This window comes from Oncorhynchus mykiss, chromosome 25 (genome assembly GCF_057628025.1).
Source record: "Oncorhynchus mykiss isolate SJ-2025 chromosome 25, ASM5762802v1, whole genome shotgun sequence".
In the NCBI taxonomy this organism is placed as follows: domain Eukaryota; kingdom Metazoa; phylum Chordata; class Actinopteri; order Salmoniformes; family Salmonidae; genus Oncorhynchus; species Oncorhynchus mykiss.
This window is the reverse complement of record NC_143046.1, coordinates 17,296,364-17,308,709: the sequence shown is the minus strand read 5'-3', so window position 1 is coordinate 17,308,709 and position 12,346 is coordinate 17,296,364. Positions and strand designations below refer to the sequence as shown.

The 12,346-nt window shown below is 43.2% G+C and overlaps 1 protein-coding gene across 2 annotated transcripts in view; it reads left to right on the top strand.

Moving 5' to 3' along the window:
* Positions 1–11,629, top strand: part of LOC110504656 (PH and SEC7 domain-containing protein 2) — a 65,983-nt gene extending 54,354 nt beyond the window's left edge. For both annotated transcript variants that reach the window (XM_036969942.2, XM_090220262.1), the window contains 3 exons: positions 2,589–2,733; positions 2,821–2,964; positions 9,266–11,629. In XM_036969942.2, the coding sequence (XP_036825837.2) occupies positions 2,589–2,733; positions 2,821–2,964; positions 9,266–9,484 (508 nt within the window). In that variant the 3' untranslated portion in view covers positions 9,485–11,629. The remainder of the gene's footprint in view (positions 1–2,588; positions 2,734–2,820; positions 2,965–9,265) is intronic.
* Positions 11,630–12,346: the final 717 nt, after the last annotated feature.

Here is a 12,346-nt window from a genome sequence, read left to right as displayed (position 1 = left end):
TCCTGGCACTACCAACTGAGCTCACACAGACACGTCTATCTTCCCCCTTGTCTCTCTCTCCCTCTCTTTCTCTCTCTCCCACTCTTTCCCTCCCTCCCTCCCTCCCTCCCTCCCTCCCTCCCTCCCTCCCTCCCTCCCTCCCTCCCTCCCCCTCTCTCTCTCTTGTTCTCTCTCTCTCGTTCCTGCTCTCTCTTCCTCTTCCTCTCTCTCCCTCTCTCTCCTGCTCTCTCTTCCTCTTCCTCTCTCTCTACCTCTCTCTCCTGCTCTCCCTCCCCCTCTCTTGCTCTCTCGCTCTCCCTCCCTCCCTCCCTCCCTCCCTCCCTCCCTCCCTCCCTCCCTCCCTCCCTCCCTCCCTCCCTCCCTCCCTCCCTCTCTCTCTCTCATTCTCTCTCTCTCTCTCTCTCTCCTGCTCTCTCTCTCCTGCTCTCTCTTCCTCTTCCTCTCTCTCTCCCTCTCCTGCTCTCTCTTCCTCTCTCTCTCTCTCTCTCTCTCTCTCTCTCTATGTCTCTCTCTCTCTCTCTCTCTCTCCTGTTCTCCCTCCCTCTCTCTCTCTTTCCTGCTCTCTCTTCCTCTTCCTCTCTCTCTCCCTCTCTCCTGCTCTCGCTTCCTCTTCCTCTCTCTCTCTCCTGCTCTCCCTCCCTCTTCCTCTCTCTCTCTCTCTCTCCCCTGCTCTCTCTTCCTCTCTCTCTCTCCCTCTCTCTCCTGCTCTCTCTCTCTCCCTCTCTCTCCTGCTCTCTCTCTCCCTCTCTCCTGCTCTCTCTTCCTCTCCTGCCCTCTCTCTCTCCTGCTCTCTCTTCATCTTCCTCTCTCCCTCTCTCTCCTGCTCTCTCTCTCCCTCTCTCTCATGCTCTTTCTTCCTCTCCTGCTCTCTCTTCCTCTCCTGCTCTCTCTCTCTCCTGCTCTCTCTTCATCTTCCTCTCTCCCTCTCTCTCCTGCTCTCTCTCTCCCTCTCTCTCATGCTCTCTCTCTCTCTCCTGCTCTCTCTTCCTCTTCCTCTCTCTCTCTCCCTCTCTCTCCTGCTCTCTCTTCCTCTCCTGCTCTCTCTCTCCTGCTCTCTCTTCCTCTCCTGCTCTCTCTCTCTCTCTCCTGCTCTCCCTCTCTCCCTCCCTCCCTCTCTCTCTCTCGCTCTCTCTCTCTCTCTCTCTCTCTCTCTCCTGCTCTCCCTCCCTCTTCCTCTCTCTCTCTCCCTCTCTCTCCTGCTCTCTCTTCCTCTCCTGCTCTCTCTCTCCTGCTCTCTCTTCCTCTTCCTCTCTCTCTCTCCCTCTCTCTCCTGCTCTCTCTTCCTCTCCTGCTCTCTCTCCCTCCTGCTCTCTCTTCCTCTTCCTCTCTCCCTCTCTCTCCTGCTCTCTCTCTCTCCTGCTCTCTCTTCCTCTCCTGCTCTCTCTCTCTCCTGCTCTCTCTTCCTCTTCCTCTCTCCCTCTCTCTCCTGCTCTCTCTCTCTCCTGCTCGCTCTTCCTCTTCCTCTCTCTCACTCTCTCTCCTGCTCTCTCTTCCTCTCCTGCTCTCTCTTCCTCTTCCTCTCTCTCTCCCACTCTCTCCTGCTCTCTCTTCCTCTCCTGCTCTCTCTCTCTCTCTCTCTCTCTCTCTCTCCTGCTCTCCCACTCTCTCTCCCTTCCTCTCCCTCCCTCTCCCTCTCTCTCTCTCTCTCTCCCCTGCTCTCTCTTCCTCTTTTCTCTCTCTCTCTCTCTCTCTCTCTCTCTCTCTCTCTCTCTCTCTCCCTCTCTCTCTCTCTCCCCTGCTCTCTCTTCCTCTTCTCTCTCTCTCTCTCTCTCCTGCTCTCCCTCCCTCTCTCTCTCTCTCTCTCTCTCTCTCTCTCTCCTGCTCTCCCTCCCTCTCCCTCTCTCTCTCTCTCTCCTGCTCTCCCTCCCTCTTCCTCTCTCTCTCTCTTTCCTGCTCTCTCTTCCTCTTCCTCTCTCTCCCTCTCTCTCCTGCTCTCTCTTCCTCTCCTGCTCTCTCTCTCCTGCTCTCTCTTCCTCTTCCTCTCTCTCTCCCTCTCCTGCTCTCTCTTCCTCTCCTGCTCTCTCTCTCTCCTGCTCTCTCTTCCTCTTCCTCTCTCCCTCTCTCTCCTGCTCTCTCTCTCCTGCTCTCTCTTCCTCTTCCTCTCTCTCCTGCTCTCTCTTCCTCTCCTGCTCTCTCTTCCTCTTCCTCTCTCTCTCCCTCTCTCTCCTGCTCTCTCTTCCTCTCCTGCTCTCTCTCTCTCTCTCTCTCCTGCTCTCCCACTCTCTCTCCCTCCCTCCCTCCCCCTCCCTCTCTCTCTCTCTCTCTCTCTCTCTCTCTCTCCTGCTCTCCCTCCCTCTCCCTCCCTCTCTCTCTCTCTCTCTCTCTCTCTCTCTCTCTCTCTCTCTCTCCTGCTCTCCCTCCCTCTCCCTCTCTCTCTCTCTCTCTCTCTCTCTCTCTCTCTCTCTCTTGCTCTCCCTCCCTCTCCCTCCCTCTCCCTCTCTCTCTCTCTCCCCTGCTCTCTCTTCCTCTTCTCTCTCTCTCTCTCTCCCCTGCTCTCCCTCCCCCTCTCTCTCTCTCTCTCTCTCTCTCTCTCTCTCTCTCTCTCTCCTGCTCTCCCTCCCTCTCCCTCTCTCTCTCTCTCTCTGTAGGAGTGAGGAGGAGATGATGTCGTGGATATTTCGTATTAACCTGGTAGCAGCTCTGTTCTCTGCCCCGGCCTTCCCTGCTGCCATCGGCTCCATGAAGACGTTCTGTAGACCTCTACTGCCCTCCTCCTCTACCCGGCTAAACCAGGTACACACACAGCTACAAATATAGCATAGTTTGATAGTGCACCCTAGATTGATTGTGGTATTTGATGGGTTGCTGTGATTGGTGCAGGAGGAACAGCTGCAGTTTCACGAGGGGAAGCTGAAGCAGATGAGTATGGAGGTGGAGGAACACAGGAAGAGTCCGCCCTCACCTTCTCCCAAGAGCAGAGAGTGGGAGGAGTACCGAATCAAAGAGCACTACCTCATATATGAGGTAAGAGACAAAGCAGATAGGCAGGCAGGCAGGCAGGCAGGAGGCAGGCTAGATAGATAGATAGATAGATAGATAGATAGATAGATAGATAGATAGATAGATAGATAGATAGATAGATAGATAGATAGATAGATAGATAGATAGATAGATAGATAGATAGATAGATAGATATACAGCACCAGTCAAAAGTTTGGACACACCTACTCAATCCAGGTTTTTCTTTACTTTGACTATTTTCTACATTGTAGAATAATAGTGAAGACATCAAAACTATGAAATAACACATATTGACTCATGTAGTAACCAAAAAAGTGTTAAACCAATCAAAATATATTTATATTTTAGATTGTTCAAAGTAACCACCCTTTGCCTTGTTGACAGCTTTGCAAACTCTAGGCATTATCTCAACCAGCTTCATGAGGTTGTCACCTGGAATGCATTTCAATTAACAGGTGTGTCTTGTTAAAGTGAATTTGTGTAATTTCTTTCCTTCTTAATTAGTTTGAGCCAATCAGTTGTGTTGTGACAAGGTAGGGGTGGTATACAGAAGATAGCCCTATTTGGTAAAAGTAACAGTCCATCATTACTTTAAGACATGAAGGTCAGTCAATATGGAACATTTCAAGACTTTGAAAGTTTTTTCAAGTGCAGTCACAAAAACCATCAAGCGATATGATGAAACTGACTCTCATGAGGACCGCCACAGGAAAGGAAAACCCAGAGTCACCTCTGAATGAGGATCAGTTCATTAGAGTTACAAGCCTCAGAAATTGCAACCCAAATGAATGCTTCACAGAGTTCAAGTAACAGACACATCTCAACATCAACTGTTCAGAGGAGACTGTGTGAATCAGGCCTTCATGGTCAAATTGCTGCAAAGAAACCACTACTAAAGGACACTAATAATAAGAAGAGATTTGCTTGGGCCAAGAAACACGATCAATGGACATTAGACCGGTGGATATCTGTTATTTGGTCTGATGCGTCCAAATTTGAGATTTTTGGTTCCAACCGCCATGTCTTTGTGAGACTCAAGAGTAGGTGAACGGATGATCTCCACATGTGTGGTTCCCCCTGTGAAGCATGGAGGAGGAGATGTGATGGTGTGTGGGTGCTTTGCTGGTGGCACTGTCTGTGATTTGTTTAGAATTCAAGGCACTCTTAACCAGCATGGCTACCACAGCATTTTGTAGCAATACGCCATCCCATCTGGGGGCGGCAGGTAGCCTAGTGGTTAGAGCGTTGGACTTGTAACCCGAAAGGTTGCAAGATCGCAATACCCGAGCTGACATGGTAAAACAAAAACTGTCACTCTGCCCCTGAACAAGGCAGTTAATCCACTGTTCCTAGGCTGTCATTGAAAATAAGAATTTGTTCTTAACTGACTTGCCTAGTTAAATAAAATAAAAATAAAAAATCTGGTTTGCGCTTCGTGGGAATATCATTGTTTTTCAACAGGACAAAGACCCAACACACCTCTAGGCTGTGTAAGGGCGATTTGACCAAGAAGGAGAGTGATGGAGTGCTGCATCAGATGACCTGGCCTCCACAATCACCTGACCTCAACCCAATTGAGATGATTTGGGATGAGTTGGACCGCAGATTGAAGGAAAAGCAGCCAACAAGTGTTCAGCATATGTGGGAACTCCTTCAAGACTGTTGGAAAAGCATTCCAGGTGAAGCTGTTTGAGAGAATGCCAAGAGTGTGCAAAGCTGTCATCAAGGCAAAGGGTGTCTACTTTGAAGAATCCAAAATATAAAATATGTTTTGATTTGTTTAAAAATAATTTTGTTATTTCAGTACATGATTCCATGTGTTATTTCATAGTTTTGATGTCTTCACTATTATTCTATAATGTATAAAATAGTAAAAATAAAGAAAATCCCTTGAATGATTGTAGGTGTGTCAAAACATTTGACCTGGTACTGTGTATATTTATATTTTTTCAGATATTTTCCTTCATTATTTTCCCCTAACCCTACCACCCCTCCCCTAATTGGGGTAAACGAATGGATAACAACACTTAGGCTTCTACATAATATAGTCCCATCCTTCAGCTAACCTCAACCCTTCCCAGTTACTGTATCTCAGAATACCATCCAGTTTTGATTTCTATTTGCCATATATATTTTTTAAATTTGCTGTGATGTTTCACAAAAGTTCTGAACCTTTCAATTCTCATAGTTTCTACAGATTGTAAATGATATATAAACATTTTTTCTAAAAGTATTATTGTATTATAGATTGATTCACATTGACTTTTCAAATCACCCAGCAGTGCTATTTGCAGAGTTAGATCCAGGTAAATGTTGCAATCCTTCAGCCATTCCTAAACCTGCGACCAAAAACAAGCTACAAATGGACACTACCAAAACAAAGAATCTAAGGATTCTATCTCTTCGCAGCAAAATCTACAGAGCTGGGATGGTTGTATCCTCCATACATATAACATTCTATTGGTTGCAAGAATTTTGTATAAGCATTTAAATAGAAACATTTTAAGTTTTAAATCCGCCATTGTTTTGTGTATGAGTTCATAAACCATGTGCCATGAAATCGGTACATCGAAAATCTCTTCCCAACTCTTTTGCTATCTATATGGCACAGCTGTCAGTTTTTTGGACCTTAAATGAAACTGGTATACTTTTTCATCACCATTTTTTTAAACCAATTTTGGTCTTTAATGCAGGGCAGACAGACAAGTTCCTTACTTTGCCTCTTCCATTTTTGCGGTAATGTTGTAGTTAATTTGGTTGTAATTTTGGGTAGAGCAGACGTTTCCATATATTTTTGATAGCTGCATGTGTGACCTAACTCCACCAGTCCTATTTATGATATCATTTACAAAGATGATATCCTTGTTAAGCATTTTTTACCCAAATAATGTTTTTTTTATCAATTGGAATATTTGAGTTTAACCACAATATTTGTTGTAATATTTGTTCTGTCTTTTCTGGTGGATTAAACTGAAATTGTAACCAACTTTCTATGGCTTGTTTTAAAAATAACTATATTTTGGAGATTTCGTTTTCAAATAACCGAAAGTGAGAGGTTGTAATCTGAATAAAGAGAAAAAGGCCATTCTTGATCAAGGGACATTTTTACTAATCTGCTAGAGAACCCGTTTGGATTTAAGTATAACTTTTGTATGACTGAAGCCTTTAGTGAGGTCTAATGCTTTATGATCTAATAATTTCTGCCCTCTGAACTCATATTCATCATATAAACAAGCCCTTTTCATTTTGTCTGGCTTGCCGTTCCAAATTAAATGGAATATTTTTTGCTCATATAATTTAAAAAGCAGGTCGCTAGGTGTAGACAAGGCCATAAGCAAATAAGTAAACTGGGATATGACTAAAGAGTTAATCAGGTTGATTTTTCCACAAATATACAGGTATTTTCCTTTCCATGGTAGCAAGATCGTATTTATTGCTTACATTCTATTATAATGTATCGTAGGGAGATCTTTTCTTTCTTTCAGGATATGAATACTGAGTATGTCCACATCCCCGTCAGACCATTTTAATGGTTAACTAGACAGTAATGCAAAAGTAAAAAAATTATTGTGATTCATAATATAGTACACTTATCATAATTTGGTTTTAATCCAGAGAGGTTAGAAAAAGTATCTAGATCCTCTATGAGGCTGTGTGGGGATTCTAATTGTGGTTTTAAACGAAAACATGAATCTTCAGCGTACAATGACACCTTTTTTTAAGCCCTAGATTTCTAGCACTTTATATTATTGTTAGATCTGATTTTAATAGCATTTCTATGGCCGTAATAAATAGATATCCCGATAGCGGACAAGCTTGTTTTACTTGAGATTCTCCTAAATTGAAATATTCCAGGCATTTATAAATGAATCAAATTAGTCATACTTTGTCAAAAGCCTTTTCAAAGTCAGCTATGAATACCAGGCCTGATTTCACAGATTTGCCATAGTGGTCTATTGTTTCCAGTACTTGTCTTATATTATCCTCAATGTATCGTCCACGTAAAAAACCTGTCTGATTAGGATGAATTATATCCGACAATACCTTTTGAATGTTATGCGCTATACATTTTGCCAGAATTTTGGCATCACACCATTGAAGTGTAAGGGGCCTCCAATGAAATGGACTGGATCTTTATAGGTACCACTTTGGTCCTGTTTCAGTATTAATGAAATGAGACCTTTTTGTTAAGTATCTGATAATCTACCATTTTTATAGCAGTGGTTAAAACATGCTAATAACGTTCCTATATGCCATCCAGCCCTGAAGATTTCCTGGACTTAAAGGCTTTAATTGCATCAAGAAGTTCCTCCTCTGTAATTTGGCCTTCACATGAGTCTTTCTGTACAATTAATTTCGGTTAGTGGAGATGCAGGAGACTGAAACGAAAACATATGCTTAAAGTACTTTGCTTCCTATTTCAAAATATAGTTTGGTGAATCATGAGTGACTCCATCATTTGTAAGAAGTTTCAGGAAATACTTTTTGGTAGCATTTCTATGTTGGAGAATAAAAAATCATTTGTTACTTTTTTCCCCGTATTCCATCCAGTTGGATTGATTTTTTATAATATATTACACTGGATCTTTCTAGAATAAGTTCCTCCATTTCTTTTTGTTTTTCCTCTAAATTACTCTGAGCCTTCATGGTACAGTTTTTATTACTATCTATCTGTACTGTTACTCCTTCAATTTCCTTTGTTAATATGGACTCTTTTGACCTAAATGTCTTTTGTTCTATAGATGAGTACTGAATTGCATGGCCTCTAAAGGCACGTTTAAAAGTGCCCCATACAATAAGGGCATCTGCTGTACTTGTGTTATATCTGAAAAAGTCCGTTATAAATTATTCTGTCCTAGTTAAAAACAAGTTATCATCCAATAGGCTTTGATTACATTTCCAATATCCTGTCCCATGTGGAGTAATGTATATGTAATGTATATGACAATTATTTGATGGTCCTACCACATTCTGTCCCCTATCAACACTTTTTCAACTTTTGGTCCCAGCGAGAATGACATAAGAAAGTCGTCAAAACGCCAAGCTTGACTAAGCCTCCTCCATGTATATCTCACTAGGTCAGGACATGTATATCTCACTAGGTCAGGACATTTAAGCCTCCTCCATGTATATCTCACTAGGTCAGGACATTTAAGCCTCCTCCATGTATATCTCACTAGGTCAGGACATTTAAGCCTCCGTCATGTATATCTCACTAGGTCAGGACATTTAAGCCTCCTCCATGTATATCTCACTAGGTCAGGACATTTAAGCCTCCTCCATGTATATCTCACTAGGTCAGGACATTTAAGCCTCCTCCATGTATATCTCACTAGGTCAGGACATGTATATCTCACTAGGTCAGGACATTTAAGCCTCCTCCATGTATATCTCACTAGGTCAGGACATTTAAGCCTCCTCCATGTATATCTCACTAGGTCAGGACATTTAAGCCTCCTCCATGTATATCTCACTAGGTCAGGACATTTAAGCCTCCTCCATGTATATCTCACTAGGTCAGGACATTTAAGCCTCCTCCATGTATATCTCACTAGGTCAGGACATTTAAGCCTCCTCCATGTATATCTCACTAGGTCAGGACATTTAAGCCTCCTTATATCCACTTATTCCAATATATCCATGACATTCATGGTTTCCTTAAGTGTCTGAGGGTGATAGTTTGTAGTGTGATTTCCTTTACGGTCCACTGAGGTATTTAAAACGTATTATAATCTCCCACCATAATAATAGTCTTGTATTGCTTGTAGCTTGATAAATTATTATATCTATTTTCAAAGAAGCGTGGATCATCATTATTTGGACCGTATTGTATATTAATGAGCCAAATCTGTTTATGGTCCAATAACCATTTTTAAATAGTCTATCTATTTTACAGATCTGTTTGGACAATTTGCACATTCGGATCAAAATTATTGTTAATTAACATCATCGCTCTCTCTCTCTCGTTTTCTCTCTCTCTTTCTCTCTCTCTCTCGTTCTCTCTCTTTCTCTCTCTCTTTCTCTCTCTCTCTCTGTGTAACTGTTTCTCTGTACGTAGGCCTGGGTAAATCTCAAATAGATATGCTGTTGTTGTGTTATAGTTGTGACAGAATCACAAGATCAATGTCCTATATTCCCTTTCTCTGTGTTTTTCCCCCATCATGAGTTGATTTGACATTCATCCTCTTTCTCTCTGTAGGGAAGCATTGTGTAATAGCTACAGTATGTGTTAAATGAGCCATATGTGTGATATACGCACATTTATAGTCACATCATCTTCATTCCCCCTCTCTCTCCATTGCAGAAGAGTCGGTACGAGACGTATATCAACCTGCTCCAGGCCAAGATGAGGGCAGAGACAGACGACCTGGAGAAGATAGAGGCTAGTGTGATGAGCGGGATTGGGGAGGGCCGAGGGGGGTGTGAGGGATACCTCCGGAAGACCCAGTCCTCTCCTTCCATCAGCCAGCACAGTCTCAACGGCAGGGCCTCTGGACGCACTGCCCCGGGCCAGCGGAGTTGAGAGGAGACCCCCCTTAAAAACGCCATCATGCACCCCCGTGTAACTGTCCTCTGAGCCAAAGGGCTCACCCCCCTAAATGCCTAAGCACTGGACTCATATCCAACCAACTCCCCAAATCCTCCCTCCTTCCTATTTCATTTTCCAGTAAAGCGGTAATAATTGTTCCAGCTATACAGTATTACTGGTGTTATTTAACCAACAGCTAATTGTCTCTGGCAGTGCTTATATGAACACTTATAACAGAGAACATGACGATGTGGAAAAAAGGATGAAAGAGGAGAGAGGACTTACCTGCATAAAGGAAGTGACATCATAAGGAAGGGTGGAGTGTTTTAGTTTGAGGAGGTGGATGGTGGATTTCAGGGTGGAGGGGCACAGTAGCATCAAGTAGTCTCTCTCACCTGAGCCTTCAACAGGTTTCTCTGGACCATATAGAGCATGGAGACTCAGTGTATCTGAACAGGCCTACTGAGCAGGCCTATGTAACACACCTACTGTATGAGAGCCTTATGATGATGAACAACACTTACTCAGACTCTCAGAACTGTTATGATGATCAACTCCTTGCTGTGTAGACTATTTATTATTAATACGTATTTATTTATTGTAGATTTCTTATACCACTTGAACCTGAGCTTCATATATGATAACAGACTGAATGAAAGCACTGTGCCATGTTGTATAACCCTTAGTTCTATGTTACTGTCTGGACACTTGTATTGCTGTCACGCTGAGTGGAAGTTGGGATGGAGGAATTTGACTGAGTATGAGGAGTAACGGTTGAAGGAAAAAAGTGAGATGTCTTGTTGAATTGAACATTTTTGATTAAGTAGTGTGTGTGTGTGTGTGTGTGTGTGTGTGTGTGTGTGTGTGTGTGTGTGTGTGTGTGTGTGTGTGTGTGTGTGTGTGTGTGTGTGTGTGTGGCCAGTGGACGTGGGGTTCAGGGTTAAGGGAAGCAGATCTAACGTTAAAGGATCTGTGTTCTGTGTTGTTATTCTTTGACGCAGAAGAAGAGAAGACGTCTCTCCCTGAGTTGGAGCTAGCTCATCTTCCTATCATATCATCATCAGAGTGCAGATAAAACAAAAGACTGAAAGACAAAGCAGCAGGACTGCACAGGCTGAGCAGCAGAGGAAGTAGCAGAAGTGGTGAGCACCAGAGGAAGTAGAGGAAGTGGTGAGCAGCAGGGAAAGTAGATGAAGTGGTGAGCAGCAGAGTAAGTAGATAAATTGCTGAGCAGAAGAGGAAGTAGATGAAGTGATTAGCAGCAGAGGAAGTAAAGAAAGTGGTGAGCAGAAGAGGAAGTTTATGAAGTGATTAGCAGCAGAGGAAGTAGAGAAAGTGGTGAGCAGAAAGAGGAACTAGATGAAGTGGTTAGCAGCAGAAGAAGTAGAGGAAGTGCTGAGCAGCAGAGGTAGAGGAAGTGGTGAAGAGAACACAGCGTTACTCGTGTGTAGAATCATATTCATATCGGAGACCAGAGAGAGGAGAGTAACCCAGCTCTCTCGGAACCATGGAAAGATGGAGGGAGGAAGGAAGGCAGTGGTTCTGCTGGACTACATTATTCTTCATTGAACATTGAAACTCATCCCCTTCTCTTTCTCCCTTCCCCCTGGCTGGACTTCAGATGGGATAGCGTCCCTAATTCTTATTATCTCTTTCTCGACACTGAAGCGGTACGGAATATTTGCACGGTCAGACCAGACACAGGGGCTATATATATCCTGTGTTTTTCTATTCCAGAGTGATGAGACTGGATCATTGATCCTTAGCTCTGTTTACTGAAGTGGAATTCAGAATCAGAACTCCCATTTTATACCTTATTAGTTATGTCTTTCTTACTCTGAGGACCGACCTTGTCACTTTGGCTGTTGTGCTAACTAACCATTGTTTTCCCTATGTTTTAGGGCAGAGCAGTGCTGTTGTAATATAGAAATGTGAGAAGGTTTTTTACTTTGCTGATCCTGTCTAAAATATTAGTATGTGTGTTTTTTTTTTTAACTAATGAAGCTAGGGCACTTTGTTGTAAAAAATGGAAATGTTATATAGTTGTTCTGTTTGTTTAGGGCAGTTTAAAGTGAAATACATCTTTACTAGTTATTATTGTCAGGGCTTCATAAAGTCATCTTTTATATATAATAGAAATACAAAGGAGCTGATCCTGGACTACAGGAAACAGGGCCAAGCACACCCCCATCCATATTGACAAGGCTGTAGTGGAGTGGGTCGAGAGCTTCAAGCTTCTCTGTGTCCACATCACTTAGGAATTAACACCAACAGTCATCCACACACACCAACACAGTCTTGAAGAAGGCACGACAACGCCTCTTGCCCCTCAGGAAGCTGAAAAGACTTGGCATGGGCCCTCAGATCCTCAAAAGGTTCCACAGCTGCACCATTGAGAGCATCTTGACTGGCTGCATCACCGCAAGACAGTACAGATGGTAGTGTGTATCACACAGTACATCACTGGGGTCGAGCACCCTGCCATCCAGGACCTCTATACCAGGCGGTGTCAGAAGAAGGCCCTACAAATTGTCAAGGACTACAGCTACTCAAGTCATAGACTCTCATACCACATGACAAGAGGTACTGATGCACCAAGTCTGGAACCAACAGGACATTAAACAGCTTCTACACCGAAGCCATAAGAATGCTAAATAGTTGTTCCGGGTAGCTATTGGTTAACTATTTAACTATTTTCATTTACCATTTTTGCACTAAGTCTTTTTACTCACCACATATGCTGCTGTTACTATTTATTATCTATCCTGTTGCCTAGTTACTTTATCCCTACCTATATATACATACAGTGTATATACCTCAATTACCTCATACCCCTGCATATCAACTCGGACTCAT